Raw genomic sequence first — 19,018 nt, 5'->3', positions numbered from 1 at the left:
GCTCTGAGGCTGTCCCTGCTGGTAGCAGGAAGCCAGGTTGCTCTGTAAGGGACTTGAGCTTCGGGACAAGGCAGGCAGGGCAGGCAGGGGTATGGGAAATGGGAAAGCCAGGTAACATGGGCTGAGCTCGGTTCAAGACGGCAAAGGTTCTGTTACATGAAATCACTGACTCCAGCCTGTCCGCCAAAACCCTCTTTTGTCAAACTCCCAAGAAGTCCGCTACAAACCCCTATTCAAGGCACAGCGTGAATCTGGTAAGGTGACCCATGGTGGTTCAGGCCAGGGGTCCTGCCTCCAACAGGTGGCCGTTGGTTTTCAGGGGTTAGTGTGGATGCGGAACCTGCGTGGCCGATGACGAAATGGGACTGTCGAGTCTCAGGACTTTGTATTAAAAACGTAGAGGTTTGCTGAGTCTCTGTCTCATTCACAGAGTTATTCATTCCACATGTATTTCCTGAGGCCCTATTACGTGCCAGGTCCTTAGCTGACGCCCAGGGATACAGAAATGAAGAAATAAGACAGGGTGTCTACCCTTACATTGTTGGACTACAGGGACACCCAGACTCAGATATAGTGTGGTTGAAGGTGACACGTGGGACAGCAGAGGTGAGAGCAGAGTGCAGCATCCTGAAGGAGAAGTTAGGAATTGGCCAGGTAGGGTGGGGGGTGCAGGCAGGGCCCTCCAGGCGAACAGACCACCGGGACCAAGGCCTGGACGAACAGGTTACAAATGTTTACAGAGCCTGGGAAAACTGTGAGCATTTAGGTGTGGCTGGAAGAGAGGTCCTGCCTGTGGATCAGAATCACCTGCAGAGCTCTCATAACTACACTGTCTTGGACCTCACTCCAGACCCCCAGAATCTGAATGTCCAGGTATGCAGCCCAGAGGCAACTGTCCCCCCACCACTGCCCCACCACCACCCGCCAAGACACACTCGCAATTTTGATGCACAGCCAGGGCTGAGAACCACAGGAACATTAATTCTAACTAAGCATGATAGAACTTTCCAGAAATGGAAAGGTGTGTCAGCAGAAGCTGACTTAGGGGGAAGCGTGGGGTAGCAGGGACTCCTGCCCTAAATGGGGAAGGAGGTGAGGAGGGCTGGCTTTTTAAGTCCCTGACGGCTCAGGCAGCCCATGATTCAGTCTGCTGGTCATGGCTTGTGTCTTGTGGGGTGGCAGGTTGGAAGGGGTGAGGACAGGGAAGTGAGATTCATTCCAAGAGAGAAGCCAGACAGAGATGGGAGGGGAACATCTGTGAGAAGAGGCAAATTCCCCCATGCTGGAGGGGTGGCCATGGAGGGGAGCCATGGAGCTCTTCCAGGAGATGGTGACGTGACTGACAGCTCCCTAGACCTGAGCTGGAGACCTGGCTCGGCCACCTCCAGGCTGGGCAGCCCTGGGGACAAAGCTCTTCCCTCCTCTGTGCCTCAGTGCCTCCTCTGAGGAATGACTGGAAAAGCACACCCAGTAAACAGCAAAGGAAGTGCATGCTCCGTAGGAGCCAAGCCGGCAGCCTGCGGACAGGGACAGGACTCCGATACCAGGAACAGACCAGTTCGCATCAGGACCCACAGCCCAGAGAGAATTCTGTTAAGGACTAAGGGCAACCACAGCGGTTTGGCATGTCCTGCAGCCCTAGTCACCAGCCAACCAGGAAGCAGGTGGTGGGAAGGGGGTCCCAAGAAGAACGGGGCACTCTAGCACAATAAACTTATCAGTTAAGAGCGACACCCGCCACCACGCACCGAGGGCTGCCGTGGTCACAGGGCCATGTAACTCACACCAGTCTGGGATGTAGGCATGCTCATGGCCAACAGCCAGTAAGGGGCGGAGTTGAGCCACCCTGGTGGGACTCTGGTGTGCTCCAGTTCTCTTAATACCACTGAGGACAGGGGGGCTGGGAAGTCTAGGAAGGAAAGTGTTCGGCAGGGCCCCAGGGGCCACTGAGTCCCTCAAATGACTTTTCTCTTCTCCAGACCCTTGAGGCATGTATTCCTTACTTCCTCCCAGCTGCAGCGTGCTTGCATACCACCTACCCCGCGCCTGCGGCACTATGGCCCGAGGTCCTGACATCACCACTGCCTGACCTGGCAAAGCCACCCTGTTCCCTGAGCGTCTGCCACCACCTCCCATGCAAGGTTGTTGCAAGGATTAAATCAAGTCACGTATACACAAGCACCAGGCCCACAGCGGGTATCGAGAAATGCCGGTCCTCTTCCACCCCTTCCCTTTTTTGACACCTGTCCACAGCTGCGCAGCTTCAAGGCCTCTTCCACCAGAAAGCCCTCCCTGACCAGTCTCTGCCGCCATGATCATCTCATGCTCTCAAAACTCACTCCCCGCTCCCGCCCCTCTCGCAAGGCCACCACATGTTACTGACATCTCTGCCTGGGCTGGCCTCATGCCTAGCTGTGAACTAGTGCACTGGGGGGCAGCATCAGGCAAGAAGGCCCAAGGGACCACTGCTCTGTGCCCCGCTGCAGGTGCCCTGGACACACCAACCAGCAGGGGGGTGTGGGGGGGACCAGAGCTGTGGCACACAGGGTTACAACACTGCCCAGAGCAGCCAGCATCCCCATCACCGCCCAGGCCACCTTGAACCCTTGCCTCTTCCATCTCGGCTGCCCCAGAACTGGCTGTGATCCTAGGGATGAGCCTCTGCAGCATGGCCCAGGCCAGAAGCACAGGGCTGTGGCCTGAACCCTGAACCCGTGCTCTAGCCTCGCTCTGCCCAGGCACCCAAGGGCCAGACTCCTCCCCGGTCTGGACCTCAGTTTGCCCATCTGTACAAAGGGCAGTTTTCCATATACCTCTGTACAGAGAGAGGGGAACTTTAAGCGCCCCTCCCCTCTGCCCGGCACTAACAGACTACGGTTCTGTTCTGCCCCACCCAAACCTCTTGTCACCAGGGGTCTATAGCCTCTGCCTTATCCCCATCTCCTTGCTTTCTTTTATCAGAGATGAGTCTGTAAAATGTGCTAGACTGGTCGACGAGATTGCTGGGCTTCTGTGTTCAATGACTCAGACACTGCTGGCTGTTTTCATTAAAAATGGGCTCCTGCTGTCCCCACAGTCTGACTCAGTGTTTTCAAAACCACTTCCTTGTCTGGGCCACAGAGTACATTCCCAGGAGGGAGGAGGATACCCGCTGCAAGGATAGCCGCCTTTCCCATGGGGCCAGAAGGGAGCTCCTGGGAAGACTCTGCATCTCCCAGGAGTGGGGGCCCTGGCTTCTTTCCCAGAGCCCACAATCCAGAGCAAATGTGACACCAGCCACCATTCAGGGCCACTTCCCTCATGCCAGACACCGGCTGAGCCCTGACTCTGCACTGCTTCATGTGACCCTCCCAACACCCCCTCGAGACAGGACTCTGATTTGCATTTTATGGAGGAGTCGCTGAGGCTCGGAGAGGCTGAGTATGCTACCTAAGCCCACAGAGCCTGGAGGCAGGAGAGCACAACGTTTGCCTTGGACAGTCCTCTTGTGGCCACAGCACAAGGTGGCCCGGAGATAACAGGCATTCCAGGGCACTGGGGCTGTGGCCAAATGCCCCTGGCCAGGACTTTCCTGACCCCCCCACGTGAGCCCACAGTTGAAGCTGCAGATCTAAGAACAGAGATGTCAGGCCCGGGCACGCTCCATTAACTCTGGGCCCCTAAAAGCCGGCGAGGAGGTAGACTGCGGCAGCCAGTACTCACCGGGGCTTGAGTGTAGGTGACAGCTTCCAGGGTCTCAGCGACTCCCTCTGTCTCCTGAAGCCCGCTGGCCTCTCCTGACGCCTGTGTGGAGACAAATCATGCCAGCAGAGGGGAAATCACAGACGGTCACTCCTTTGGAGAAACTGCGTGTGTGTGTGTGTGTGTGTGTGTGTGTGTGTGTGTGTGTGTAAGAGAGAAAGAGATGGACAAAGCCAGAGAGAGGAACTGAGAGAGAACACATCTACAGTGGCTATTCTTTTTGCTGTTCCTTCCATACTTTATTGTGCATGTGGACAAAAAACTACAGTCAACATACAGTCTCTCTACCATGCCTACTTTCATTTTGTCCAGGTCCCTTCAATCTCTGCCAAAGGCACTGCCATGTGCATGGCTGTTATAGGAATGTTACGCTGGAGAACCGTGATGTTTGGAGAATGTCTTCCTATTGCTACCTTATCTTCATAATAAGCTGTCTGATGTCAGCCAGGGAGCCTGGGGGCCATCATTTTGTAAATAATACCTTATTCTAGGACTCTCGGGCAGCTTCTACTTTTCCAGTACCAACAGCAATGCAGAGGGAAGGGAATGAATATACGTAAGGTTTCCCTTTCTCCCAGCTTCATAGGACATGGCCTCAGGGAGAGCAAACATTCTTACAGAGCCAAATTCCATCTCTGAAGGGCGTTCCCACTAAATGGGCAGCATTTTTTTTCTAAATAAATGAAATCAATTTACTCTTTGCTTTGGGATTGACACCCCCCGAAAGAGAAACAGATGTGCTAGGAATATGGCAAGCTATGCTCACCTCTGACTTGTTGCATCAAGCTAAGGCTTCTGCCTGAAAGGCCTTTTCTTCCTCACCTGGCTGATACTGGCTTGTCATTGGTCAGGTATCAGCTCCTCCCTCACCTAACTCTGGTTCCTCTTCTTTCACCCTTGTGCCCCCACCCAACCCAGAGAGCTTGGGTTTGAAGACCTCCCAAGTTCCAGTCACCCCTGGCTCTGTCACTGCCTCTGGGCGTGTAGGTGTGCGTGAACAGCTTGAGGGCAGAGACAGTTGCCAAAGTATCTGATTATGTCCAGCATCCTCCAGGACTGTCACCTAGCAGGGATTCAGTAGATCCTGGGGGGAGGGAGGGAGGCAGAAGGGAAGGGGGGCGTGGAAGGACCCATCTTTCTTCCCTGCCTACCACTCCATCCCCAACTTAGGAACAGATTCCTTTGCCAAGCCTAAAAGCTAAATTTAGGTTCGTTTTTATAGGAATTTACACTCATGTCTTAGAGTTTTAACTTTGATTTTAGAATCCTGACACCCTTTCTTGGCAGGAAGTCTGGAAACCAGGCCACTGACTGCCACAGCCACAGAAGAACCTAACACCTTAGAAGAAACGCCACCCACCCCCAACCCCCACCCCCCACAAAAGAGATGACTGGAGCTCTTAAAAAAAAAAAAAAATTAAGCCAAAAAGCCCAAAATAGGACTTGAGGCAGCGCTTGACAAGTTGAGAAATTTTAGAGACTCTGTGACGTTGGGGAAGAGGAAATGCCTGGGCGTCCAGCCCTCCCTGGCCGAGGGCAGGGGAGATGGGGGCTCACCGAGGCTTCTTCGGCTTCACACATCTCCTCGGGGATCCTGGGGTCAGGGTGGACCATGAGCTGCTGTATGGAGCCCTGGGGAAAAGCACAGGGTCAGAAGCCACCACTTGCTCGTCCACGGCACAACCACTAGTGGCAAGCATGATTGTTCTTGTCCCGGAGACCACACCACCAAGTGAGAGGGCAGGTATGAGAATGTGCTGCCTGTGGCCACGACAGTGGAACAAGCCAGCTCCTGGACCGCTCTCGTTTCGGGGGACTCTCCCCAGGCCACTGTAATGTGAGCTCTGCTAGCTGGAGAAGCCCCTGGAGACAGATTCCCAGCGGCCTCTAACCGGTCCCACGTCCCCAGCCTGTCAGTGGCAGGCCCTAGGATGCCCGTCTCCCCTCTCCCAGAAAGTGCCTTTCCCCTGTAGCTCGAAGCTCCTTGGCTGGCAGGCCTCGTGTGAAGAAGAGCGGCCAGCCAGCCTCCCCGCCTCCCCTCCCGCCCCCTCTCTCCACCCCTGACAGTTCATTCTCCATGACGCTCCCAAAGTGAGTGTGGAAAAATTGTAACTGGATTTTAACTTCTTCAGATTCACGCACGGTCTCCCACTGTACTACAAGCAAACCAAACTCTGCCCCAGGGTACCATCTTTTATCAGCTAGCTAAGGTATCAGTAAGTATGTGTGCTGACGAGATGCATAACCACAGTAACAGGGATGTTCTTAGAATGGCTTAAACATGCATAAAAGCCTGTTTTGACAGGAAAGTTAGTTTTCTGCTGTTTTTTTTAGGGCACATCGTCCAAAAGGAGAGAGAGAAACGACTTCTCCCTCTGGCCTTCTAGCGTCCTCCACCTTTGCAGAAATTACTTGTATGCACGTGGCACTCCTCTCCAAAGGTAAACAATTGCTGAAGAAATAATAACCCTTCCTCTCTTTATAATGTCTTAAAATGCACACAGAGCTTTCACTCAGACCATCCCACTTGACTCTACCACTCCATGGCCTAGGTTTTCTCATCCTCACGTACAGATAAGAAGACCCAGAAAGGATCAGAGAATCCACGCTCTGACGTCATCAGGCTCAATTGGAAACAGGACTGGAATCTAGGTTTTGGGCTCCAGGACTAGTGCTCTTCCCACCCCACACACATGCCTCTTTGAGCTATAAGAACAAAATAATAAAAACAATTGCTTGTGTTGATTGCCCGGCGTCCAGGGGCCTCCCCGAACTGCAGGGCTTGGACTCACGGTGAATCTCTCCAGCCCCGTGGCTCCTGCATTGCCCACGAAGATTCCCGCACTGGGCTCAAAAGCCAAGGCCCGGGAGGAGCGCTGGAAGGGGACGTGGCTGTGCTCCTCGCAGTCCACGAGGAGGGTCACCTCCTCGCCCTGGATGATCACCGAAAAGCGGTTCCACCTGTGGGTCATCACGGGCACCAGGAAGGCAGCAGCCTCGTGGGACACGTGGGAGCCTGGTTCTGTGTAATAGAGGATGACCCGCTGGCGGCCATCCTCCACGCCCGAGAGCCGCAGGCCCAGATAGATGACCTTCTGGAAGGCATCAGTGATAGCAAAAAGCACACCGCCTCTGTCGCTGCTGGGCTTCACCGTGACGCTGATGGCAAAGTCTCTGAAGAAGGTGGGTGGGATGAGGGTCCTGGCTGGGCGGCCGACGTTGGCACCAGGCCCGAAGCTGTAGGCTGGGAAGCCACCATAGCCCGTGACGAAGGACACGGAGGAGGGCAATGGGACACCGATGAGCTCCGTGAGGTCCAGGTGGCCGTGGGAAGCCGACTCTGCAGAGAGGGAGACAGAGGCCACGGCTCACACATATATTCTACTATGCTTGGAAATGGGAAAGAAAGAAAAAGTCCCGAGTGAAATGGGATCCCTTGGAAATCCCACCGTAATTCCTTAATTACTGGTTTTCAAGCTTTTTTGACAATGACCCACAATGAGAAACGCATTTATATTGCAGCCCAACATGCCCATTTCAATAAACATGCATCTGTAACACCAAGACAATGTTCCATAAAACATTATTTACTTTCAATACTCACCAGGCACTCTGATATTTTCCTTCTGGGAATTCTTTTCCTCTTTTATTTTACTAAAAGCATGCCGGAGGGGCGCCTGGGTGGCTCAGTCAGTTAAGCGTCAGACTCTTGGTTTTGGCTCAGGTCATGACCTCAGCATCGTGAGACTGAGCCCCCGATTGGGTTCCATGCTCGGCAGGGAGTCTGCTTAGGATTCTCTCCCTCTCCTTCTGTCCACTCCCCTCAAATGAACGAACAGAATCTTTAAAAGCCTGCTGGCAATGATCCACTAAATTGATTTCATTACCCACTAAAAAGTCCTGACCTGCAGTTTGGAAAACATTTTTAAGTATGTCCTAGAATGTTCGCAGACTATATAACGTTCTCCCACCCATTTACAGATTGTTCCCCGTTTCTTTCTATAAAACTGGGTAGGTTTGTTTTGTTTGTTTTAAATGAGGTCTACTGTTGAAGTGCCCCAGGGTATGGGGGAAAGCTGGGACAAGGTGAAATGTTCCCAGACCTCAGGGCAGTTGAAATTCACATCATCATCATGATGGACTTTCCCTGAGTTCTTCTGTGCAGGGCTCTGCTCTAAACTTTTCACATACATTAGCTCATCTAATCCTTACAACAACTCTGTACCCTTAGCCTCATTTTACTTCAAGGAGAAGTGAAGAAATTTGCCCTGGTTCAAAGCCAGAGCATTGACCCCAGAGTCTGAGCTCTTATCTGGCTGAAATCCTAGGGCTCCTTTGTGGAGGCCTAGAAAGGCACCCAGGCTCGGTAGCCTTGATCTGCCCAACCCTGGTGCCCTGGGAGCAGGCTTTGGGCTCGCTTGCTGTGATGGGCACACATTCCCAAGGAAATGCCCACGATGCCAGCAGTGAGACAGGAAGGCAGCTCTTGGGGACAGGTGGACAGGACCCCTGCAGGCAGAACAATGGATACACAGGACACCTTGGCCTCAGAAGTGAAGCCAGATTCTGAGGACTCAGCCCAATGAGGAGGGCTGGAGTCAGTGAGGGTCAGAATTGATCAGGGTCCTTCCCCAGAGACCAAGGAGCAGAGCAGACCCCTGGGGACTGCCTGGGCTACAGCCAAAGGCCAGAGGACCCTGAGAGCCTGAGTGACCGCAGGGGACTTGGGTTTGTCTCCAGAGAAGACCCAAGCCATTCAAGGGCACTGCGAGTAAAGCCCCATCTGACAAATCCAGACTGCCTTTCAGTTTACCAACTTGTCCCTGTCTGATAACTAATTAGCCGTGTGACCTTGGGTGAGTCATTTCACTGCTCCAAGGCTGTGTCTCCCCCTATGATATGGGCCCCATGAAAATGAGTAAAGGAGACCATCCGTATAACCCTGGTAAATATGGTGGTGATGCAATAACCATTCACTACTCTTCCCTTTGATTACATCCACTCAGCAAGCCCAAGAGTTTGACGGACAGGGGTCGCTGACCACACTGTGCTGACAAGGAGAGAGAGGCCTGGACACTCTGCCTCTGTGTTCTGAGCCCCCCACACAGAATAAAAATGTCCAGGTTTTTCATACATGATTTTACTTAGTTCTCACTGCAGCCCCGGGATTAACTGCCACTCTCCCATCCTACAGATGAAGAATGAATGCTCGGGAAGATGGAGTGACTCCCTGAGGTGACACAGTAAATGGCAGATGTTTTCAAGCCATGACTGGTCTGACCTCAGGCTGGTTCACTGCCTCAGTCTCTTAAGACGGGGGCTCCCTCCCAGGGGTTCTGGAGGGAGCTCGACCCGTCAGTCTGCCGTGCCAATGCCCCTTTAGCAGTGCGAGCGTACAACTGAATTCTGGGTGGCCCAGCAACTCAAACTTCCCTGGAGGATGGGAGAGAGAGAGATGCCCTGACTCCAGTGCCCCACCCCCGGTCCCCCAGAGAAGGCTGCACAACGTCAGCAGCCAGCCTGCGTGTGTATGTGTGTGTCACAAAATTAGTACAAAATATTTAGGACCTACCAAAAAGCATAAATGATAATAGGAGGCACATATTAAATGTTAAAATGGTCAATTTTAAGTATTTATATTTTGCCATGATTTTATTCCATTTTTTAAAAGATGTTATTGATTTATTTGAGAGAGAGAGCGAGCACAAGCAGGGGAGAGAGGGAGAAGCAGGCTCCCCACTGAGCAGGGAGCCCAACATGAGGCTCCATCCCAGGATCTTGGGATCATGACCTGAGCCAAAGGCAGACACTTACCCGACCCAGGCACCCCTATATTTTGCCATGATTTTAGACAGGAGTAATTAAATGAGAGGATTAAATGAAATAGTAGGAGATGCAGCATTGCTCAATCATGGTGGGAACCATCACCATCATCATCACCATCTTTGACGTTCAGGTTCTGAAAGGAATCTCAGAGGGCCCCTGATACAATCCCTACCCGAGATGTGTTCACCCCACCCTGTCCAGCACGGCAGCCACTTGCCAAGCATGGCTGTCGAGCACTTGAAATGTGGGTCGTCCCACCCGAGCTGGGCCACAAGTGTAACATACGAACTGGATTTCAAAGCCTTCCTTTGGACAAAGGAATGGAAGATATCTCATTAATCATGGTATATGGGTTACACGTGGAAATGATAATTGGGGGAAATACTGGGTTAAACAGAATATATTTTTCACTAATTTCTGAGGAATACGATGAAGAACAGGCACGTGTCCACCCCTCTGCTGGAGAAAGTACTGATGTGGCAGAAGCTCTCTGACGCTCTCCAGTCCTACTCCCCCGGCCACGTCCCAAAGGTGGCCTCTCTGAGGCCTGTGGTATGCACACGCCCATGCATGACTTCATATGTTTACTACATGAGCACGGACATGCCTGTCACAGAACGTGCCACCACCGTGCATGTCTCTAAACCTCGGATCAGTGTTGGTGTGCTGCGTCGACTCGTCTGACGCTTTTTTTTAAATATTACAATGTGTCGATTGGATATATTGCTAAATTGCAATCTGATCACCACCACAGCTTTAGCTAGCACCTCCCTCAACATCACATAACTATCTTTATTTTTTGGTGGTGGTAAGAACATTTCAGAGGCCACTGTGCCCACCAGCAGCATATTCTTACCAACATTCAGGGGAGGCAGGGAGAGGAGCTATGGGAGCAGGCTGTGGGGCTTTTCAACTAGAGCGATAATGTTTACTTCTTAAACTAAGCAATATTGAGAAGTATTCATTGCAGTACTGTTTATAAAACATGTCATGGAAAATATTTCACATTTTCGCAAAAAAATTACCCATCCTCAACAAAAGAGCAAATCTGATCAAGTCACCACTCTGCTGAGTAGCCTTCTATGGCCGTGCAGCCAGGGCCCTGGGTCTGGTCTGGTCTGCAGTCAGCGTCTAGGGCTGGGATGCTGCCTCCTGGCTTGAGAAGCCTTTGTGGTCCAGACGCAGCTGCACTCCCTGCTCCCGGGCATGCCCTGAGGCAGTCCCTGGAGAGCCCCAGGCTGTGGCAGGCCCTTCCCCTTCCATAGAAAGTATGTTCCCCTCTGCCGCCCACCCCATCTCACCCCACCCAGTTACTCTGTCAGAAGAACTCCTCATCCTTCAAGACTCAGCCCCGGCCTCACCTCCCCTGAAATCTCTTGCTTCACCTCCTGCACCCACATCCTCGTCCCCTCTGGAGGCTGCATTAGACACCCTCTCCGTACACATTGGGACCCTCTGTCATAGCCCTCAGCACACTGTTGGGTCACTCGGCTCTCTCCCCATTAGACGAGGAGGACAAGGACCACACCATTCATCTCTGCGTTCCCAGTATCCAGCCTAGTTCTGATGTATGAATGAATGAATGAATGAATGAGTGAATAAATGAATGCATGACTAAAGTCAACCCCCTCATTTTACAAAAAGGGTGAAAGGGAGATTAAAAGAGGGAGGGGATTGCTGGCTAGGAACTCAGAGCTGATTCTCCATCCAATGCTTTTCCTCTCCAGTTTGCAACTTGCATTAAAACAGGAATTAATTTTAAGTATGAGAAACCCCAGAAGGCATACATGAAAAGGTTGATAAATCTGGTTAAATTTAACTGCACCGAAATTTTTCAAGTTCTGCATAGCAACAAAAATTCCCAAACTGGTGTCAAATAAAATCCCAAACTGGGCAAAAATATTTGCTACATATATCACAGACAACAAACTAATTACCTTACATAGAAAACAGGAGAGCAATAGCCCCATGGAAAAATGGGAGAAGAATAGGGAAATTCTTTCCACCATAAAAAAAATTAAAATTGCTCTTAAACATGTGAAAATATACGCCACCTCTCTCAGGAGAGAAATACAAGTTAAGGCTACGAAGAGATACCATTTTCCCTCTCAGATTGGCACACATCAGGATGTCAGATAGTACGCTAGACTGGCAAGGGTGCAGGGAAACAGACCATCTCATGTGTTGCTGGTGGGACCATACCCTGGTCCAATGTCTGTGGGAGGCACTTTGACAATATTTATCAAAATTACAAGTGTACATGGGCTCTTTGATCCAGGAATTTACTTCTATGGATTTTTTAACAGATAAAGTTACATATGTGAAATATAAAGCACGTACAAGCATATTCATTGCAGCATTGTTGAAAATGTATCTAACTGTCCATCTCTGGGAATGGTTAAATAAATAGTAGTTTTGATATACCATGTAGCCTTTAAAAAGAGTGATTCCTTAGGTACTAATACAAAATAATCAACAAGATGTATTAGGTAAAAACAGACCAAAAAAGAGGGTACAGAGCAGAATCATTATCAGTTAGAAATACATATATTAATACATATTTATATATATTTAAAATATATTTATATATATTTAAAAATATATGTTAGAATATTTCTAGAAGGATACACAAGAAACTGGGACTAGAGATTGTCTCCAGGGAAGGGAGCTGGTGGGTGGGGAACAAGAGACTTTCTTTTCTCTAGATACTCTTTTGTACTTGAAATTTTATACCATATACATGGTGTGAAAAAGACATTTCCATATTTTAAAGACATTAACTCCTTCCATCCCCTTTTAGAAATTATAAAACCTTCTCTCCTTGTTTGTCCTCAGATATGGCCTGTCTCTGGAAAGAAAGGGGAGAGAAAGAGTGAAAAGACAAGAAACAGAAATAAAAGCAAACACCCCACTGAGATGCTTCTTCTCCCCTCCCGGTTTAAAGATAAAAACAAAATCAAACCAACAGCACCCTGCTGACAGCCCTGCTCTCTTCTTCCCTGAAGCTCTTCCTCCAGGTCCACTGTCCCCCCTCCTGAGAAGAAGGGAAGCCCCTTTCTGGTGGGCTGCTCCAGCTTTGGAGAATGTGCCCTTCCAGGGGGACTAAATGGGCGGAGCTCTCACGCAGCCAGTGGCTGGCTTCCAAGTAGTGTCCCCACGGTTTCGGGGACAGGTGGGGGTTCAGGGGACCTGGAGGCAGAGGCCAAGAGGCCGGGAAGCCGGTTTAAACCAACCCAGGGCTGCCATGGCTGGTCCAGCCCAGGCTTCCACGTGGCAATTCTGGGAATCCTTCAGTCCTCAAAGAATTCTGCTTTAAAAAAAAAAATCGCAAATCTATCCAACCGCCTTGTTTTATAGATAGGAAAATAGATGGTCAGAGGGAGTTCCATGACTATAAGCCACAGGCAGGAAGTGGCAGATGAGCCCCGGGCAAAGATGGACAGAGGGGAGGTGTGATTCTGCCATGCTGCCCCAGCCCCTCCGGGCACTGGCGGCGGGTCGGCCATCTGGAGAGTGGGCAGAGGAAGCCACCTGCAGAGGAGAATTCTTGGCACTGGACAGAGCTGGGTTCGGATCCAGACTTTGCCATTTACCAAGTGGGCAGTCTTTGGGTGGATGACTTAGCGGGATGTGGGATATTCCGCCCATCTCACATGTGGGAAGCAAATGAAACGAGGGGTGGGAAGTGCCAATGCTCGGCAAATGGTAGTGACTGGTATTCGATTTGACTGAAAGGTATAAGCTTAGCAAAAAGCAAAGTCGGCAAGGAGAACCCTCCCTAACCGCCCCCTGCCCTCCTGCCGCCCAGGCCCCAACTGTGTGAGGGAAGACAAGTGCGCAGGAGCCTGGCCACTGGCCTTGTTTCCGCTGGGCTGGCCACAGAGAGAGCCAAACTACAATCTGCAGGAAGCCCAAGTCAGCCCAGCTCTGCTCTCAGCAACCCCTACCTCCCTCCAAACGCAGTGTCCCCTGGCGTGGCGTGGTGGGGAGCGACCCCTGGCCTGGAGTGACCCATGCTCGGGGCTGCGCCCGGGCCTGCTGGCTGATTTCCCCTTGGCTTCTGCAGGAGGGCCACCTGCTTGGGCGGCCACCAGGGAAGGGAGAGAAGCCAGGGAGCCAAGACAAACAGGCCCAGCAACTTGGTCCATAGGCTTGTCCTGGGATGGCTCTGTGCTGGGTGGGAAGTGGGAGGGTGGGGATCACAGCTGGTGGGAAGACGGAGGGGGCAGTGCTGATGGGGGCTGGAACTCTGGAACTCTCTGGCCTCAGGAACCTCGGAGCCCTTCGTGGGAGGGGGCCACACTTCTCCACAGATAATAACACCTATTCTCATAGGACAGCCGTGTAACTTGAGTGAAGTAATATATCTAAAATGCCTAGCACAGGAAGTGCCAGGCTCAGAATCTGAGGCCCCAGTGAAGGTGCGCAAGAGCAGACTCAGGCTCCACATCTAGCAGGGACCTCAGTGCGGGCTCGTCCACCACCTGGAGTTAGGTCTAAGCTCCCTCCCATTCCCACGATGCTAGGTCCACCAGCCCAGGGGGCCCTCCAGGCACGGACACAGCCATGGGGCAATGAGAGAGGCCCGGGGTGGGGCGGGGGGTGCAGGACCCTTCAGTTGAGTCCCAGCTCTGCCACTGACTCCATCTGTGCTCATGAGCAAGCTGTTCTCCATCCCTGACCTCAGTTTTCCCACATGCACATCAAGGAGTCAGACAACATGGACCCTCGGAGCCATAGCCATATAGACATATTCTAGGCATCTTCACTGCCTTCCAAATACCTCCTGGAACTGACTCTGACTTCGGTCTTCATCTCTCACTTCATTAATACATAATGATAGCTTCAGCTCCAATGGGGATTTCTCAACCCACTTTACCAATCCATGAATTGATAACGTTGATAAAGTCGCCATATTCTGCCTGTGTGACGCTGGGGATACGATGCTGAATCTAGAATGCAGGCACTCAAGAAGCTCATGATCTAGGTGTCTTGGTTAGCAGTCATCCATTCATGCTACTTACAAGCTCCAAAGCCTTCCATGGCTCCCTAGTGCCCACAGGATCAAGTCAAAATTCCAGTGAAGACACCCTCTGCTTCATCTCTTCATTCTCCCCCCGCCCCCATCTCTGTCTCTGCGCATGCTGTTCCTTCTATTCCCATCTTCTCAGAGTGGAATCATCTAAGAAGAGACCCACCCTCCCACTTCCTGCCCTTGCTCAACTGTGCTCCGAGACCCCAGAGCCCTCCTCCCCCCTATATACAGAGCCACAGCATCAATCCCTCCTCTAAATACTCAATACCAGTGCCGTGGCCTGAGGAAAGGGGCCAGATAGAGGCCCCTGTGCCGCAAGTCCTTGGTCCAGGCTCCTAAGCACAGCTCTGGGCAGCCCCTCCCGAGGGCACAGGGAGGTGGCATCAGACGGCTTTAGAGATGGACCAGGCAGAGGAAAATCTGAACAGTCGGTCACTGCAGGGTGCAACTTTCCTCCCAGGTGTCCAAAACCAGTTTCCATGGAAACTAGGGCAGATTCCTAGCGATGAAGAAACAAACAGGGCAGGGTTCAGGTTTTCCTTCCACAGAGACGACAGCAACCTGGCCAGAGGAGGTGAAGCACAGGAACCCTTCCCTCCCCTCTTCGCAGCCACAGACTCCAGGACATCTGGCATCTCTCTTCCCCAGCCAAGCCTCGGTTTCTCCTTCTGTGTAATGGGCTGGTTCAGCCCTTCCATCTGTGGGGTGCTGAGGCAGTGCCCAGGGCTAGTCCGGGCTTTGGAGCCTTGCCTCCCTAGGGAACTGTATTTGGCTTCGCAAAGCTCCATCTCACAGATGATCATCTGGGACCTGCGCCCAGTGCTCGCGCTTGTTAGCATTTAAGGCCGGAAGGAGCTAAGGAGCGTTCCTCTGGCTCTAGGTCAACTAGGGCTGCAGAGAAGCCAGACAGGGAGGGAGGCTGAGGACACCCCAGGATGATGCGTGCAGCGGCCCCTGGTGGCCAGAGGGAGACCTGCGCTTCCATGAAACCCAAGGAAGGTTTCCCAAGCTGCAATTGGGAGGGACACTCACTGCCTGTGCCTGGGGAAACTGGGAGGACAGGGATTGCAACAACAGAACCAGAGTCAGAGGTCTGGGAGGGTCCCAAGAGAGCAGGCCTGAGGTCAGGCAGGCTACTGTGGCCAAGCCAGGCTTAGAACTTAGATGCCTACCTCCTATCCTTTTCACTTTTCCTGTTCTGGCTGCCTGGGAAAGCAAAAGGTGCCCCCGCCCCACATCTCTCATTCCACTTGTGGCTGTGAAGACCCATGGGACACTTTCGTCAGCTTAAAAGGGGACCCAGGACTTCTTTAAGCTGGTTAGTATATTCCACTAGAGACAAGGCTCAGGGGGTCCAGAGGACCCCAAGTTGCTGTGGCCTGGGGTTGGAGCCAGTAGGCTAAGGGAGTGTAGGTAAAGTGGGGGTGACTACCCTGAAAGTCCCAGCAGGGCCCTCTGCACTTAGGTTCTGGGGAGAAAGGAGTTCCCCAATACCTCTTTTGCTCCAGCAGCATAAACTGGGGAGCCTCAGAGAACCAAGTGTCCCTCCTCTTGCTCCTTCTCAGGCCATCCTGCCTGGGAGGGAGACATTTGTTCATCTTCTTAGGACTACTCTTTCCCTTCCCTTTGGATACCCCTACAGGGACATGGCCCCTGAGGACTCTGGGTTATCAAATCAGACCTCCTGGCCCGTGGCTTCCCTTCCTCTCACTTCCCCACAGAGACAGGAAGCTGGGAGTGCAGCAAGCCACAGACTATGAAGGAAGAGTACAGCTCACCATCTGGAGAAGGAGTTTCCTCCACCTCATACCCATCAAAAGGCCATGTTCAAGGGTTCTGTGTGCACATGTCCGCTGCTGGGGAGTCTGACCCTCTCATGACAACTCTGACCACTGCTAGACAGTCTTTAGTCTTTAGACCTCTTTCTCCTGATGGACTGAGGTGGTCTCCCTTAGCTCGACCCCGCCAGGCTGAGCCCTTCTCTGCACTCTGGGACCACACACAAGTCGGCCTTGACTTTTGCATCATGGCCTCTCAGAAACATGGGGGGGAGGAAAGGGCCAGCCTGGGAGGCAGACTGCCACTAGCTCAATATATGATCTTGAGCAATCCCTTCTCTTCTCTGAGCCTCAGGATGACGGTTTCCAGACGCCCCTGCCAGGCCTGGGAGTCTCCAATCCTGCGTCCTTCTCGTCTCTGTCTATTTTCCAGTTTCTCCAACCACTCTTCACCGTCCGTTCCTCCAGCCCACAGCCTTCAGGCCTGGAAGGAATGACTCCAACAGGGAGCAAGACAAACCCAGCCCTCCCTAACAGACTTCCTCGTCTTTGGGCAGCACAGCCTGGCCAGAGGCATGGAGTGCTGTGCCCAGGAAAATGTCTCAACACTGCCTGCGAGGAAGCATCGCCCCACCCAGGCTGGAGCCCACAGAGGCTCCCGGCTCTACCGGACTCCCTTCCTGAGGAAAAGGAACACAACAGAATTCATGCTGCATGGGATCCAACTGCACCCAGCAAAGATGCAAGAGGTTCTTAGAAAAACCTGTCACCCAATGCATTTCTTAGAAAAAGAACCATTTTCCTGCCAGGGGAAAAAAAGTCCTGGATCAACTTAGAAAGGAGACCTGGGCTTGGCAACAATCAAAGACCTCATTTTTCTGAATTACAGAAGAGCATTTTTCTACATGTAAACTTAGAACGCCTCCTTCCCTTTTCCGGTTTTCATATATAGCATAGGAATTTCATGCTCAATGAAGTTACTGTGTGAGCCCTCCTCCCTCTCTTTCTCTCTCTCGCTCTCTTGCTCTCTCAGGCCTTTGGCCTAAACCGAGAGAAGGATGGCTTTGAAGGTGCCTGGACGTGGGTGGAGTCAGACCAGGTGTGGGCACTGTGGCCTGTCTGCCCCACCCACCCGGCGGGAAGGAGAAGTCATCCCCCACCCAGCACCCTTTCTGGCTTCCAGAGCATCCCCTCACCTGAGCGCCCCCCCCCCACCAGAGGGGAGGCAAGGCATGATCATTCTCTCATTCTCTCATTTCAAAGAGGAGGAAATCAAGCCCCAACCTACCTTCAGGAGCACTGAAGACTCAACACTGGGCTCTGCCCATTACAAGCCACGGCCTCCTATGCTGCCCTTGGGACTCCTCCAGGTATAGCTGCATACCTCTCTGTCCCCACGGTCCCCACCCATCCCTCCACCCAAACACCCTCATCTCTCTGCATTCTGCTGGTGGCCCCTTCCCTCTCTGATATAATGACACACGGGCTTCTAAGCATAGACCATGCAGACCCATCTTAGACTCCAGTGCTGGCAGAGCCTGGCAAGGATGGCCTATGAATGAAGACAAGAAAGAAGGACGTCAGGGCGCCTGGGTGGCACAGTGGTTAAGCGTCTGCCTTCAGCTCAGGGTGTGATCCCGGCGTTATGGGATCGAGCCCCACATCAGGCTCCTCCACTATGAGCCTGCTTCTTCCTCTCCCACTCCCCCTGCTTGTGTTCCCTCTCTCGCTGGCTGTCTCTATCTCTGTCAAATAAATAAATAAAATCTTTAAAAAAAAAAAAAAGAAAGAAAGAAGGACGTCAGCAGCAAAGATTTACTGTGGGCTTGCTGCATGACAGGCATGGTTCAACGAGCTTTCCATGCATCATTTCACCTTCCTACCGACTCTCTATGAGGTAGATAATATTATTATCCCCACTTTATAGGTTAGAAAACTGAGGCTTAGAGAAGATCATGACCACTCTAAGGCCATGAGGATAATTAACGGTTAAAGTCAGGATTCAAATCAGAATGGGTGGTACAGCACAGCGTGAAGGTTCTAGCCCTAGCCATACATCAGAGTCATGCAGGGAGCTTCTAAAAAGACAGAGGTCTGCCCCTCCTGCCCCTCCCGCCTGGCCCTGGGGACCCCAGTGTCTTCCAGGGTCTAGTCTGGGTAAGTCTAATGCCCTCTCCCAGCAGGCAGCCACAGGTAAGTGTTACCCCTCTCCCCCAACCCCAAGCTTGGCTATCAGACGGAGCTGGGCTTGAGTCCTGAGTCTGCCACTAACCCGTGCATGGTCTTGGGAAAGCCACTTCACTCCTCTGAGCTGTACGGAGGGGCAGCAACAGAACAGAGTCAACGTGAGAACAGCCAACACAACGAGGGCCGTGCTCAGCAGAGGGCTGGCACATCTGAAAACTCAGGACCCACCGTGGGTCCTAGCTAACTCGACCGGGCCATCTCTGGGCCCGGGGCTCCCATGCTCTCCTCAGCCAGACTCCACTGTTAGCCAGTAAAGAATTAATAATATAATTGGATAAGTTAGCCCAGCAACTAAGGAACTGAAGAGTTTAGCCTGGAGAGAATATATATGATGACTCCCTCATTCTGTGACCCAGGTCTGCTCACACACACACACACACACACACACACA

The 19,018-nt window shown here is 52.1% G+C and overlaps 1 protein-coding gene across 2 annotated transcripts in view; it reads right to left on the bottom strand.

The window, feature by feature from the left end:
• The window catches only part of COL15A1 (collagen type XV alpha 1 chain), a 101,326-nt gene that overhangs the window by 58,012 nt on the left and 24,296 nt on the right, over positions 1 to 19,018 (bottom strand). For both annotated transcript variants that reach the window (XM_026506149.4, XM_026506150.4), the window contains exons 3-5: positions 6,534 to 7,081; positions 5,299 to 5,373; positions 3,703 to 3,783 (exon numbers count right to left, since the gene is read on the bottom strand). In XM_026506149.4, the coding sequence (XP_026361934.3) occupies positions 3,703 to 3,783; positions 5,299 to 5,373; positions 6,534 to 7,081 (704 nt within the window). The remainder of the gene's footprint in view (positions 1 to 3,702; positions 3,784 to 5,298; positions 5,374 to 6,533; positions 7,082 to 19,018) is intronic.

This window comes from Ursus arctos, unplaced genomic scaffold (genome assembly GCF_023065955.2).
Source record: "Ursus arctos isolate Adak ecotype North America unplaced genomic scaffold, UrsArc2.0 scaffold_18, whole genome shotgun sequence".
Taxonomy (NCBI): Eukaryota; Metazoa; Chordata; class Mammalia; order Carnivora; family Ursidae; genus Ursus; species Ursus arctos.
The sequence above is the reverse complement of the archived record's forward strand: the minus strand, read 5'-3'. Positions and strand labels throughout refer to the sequence as shown.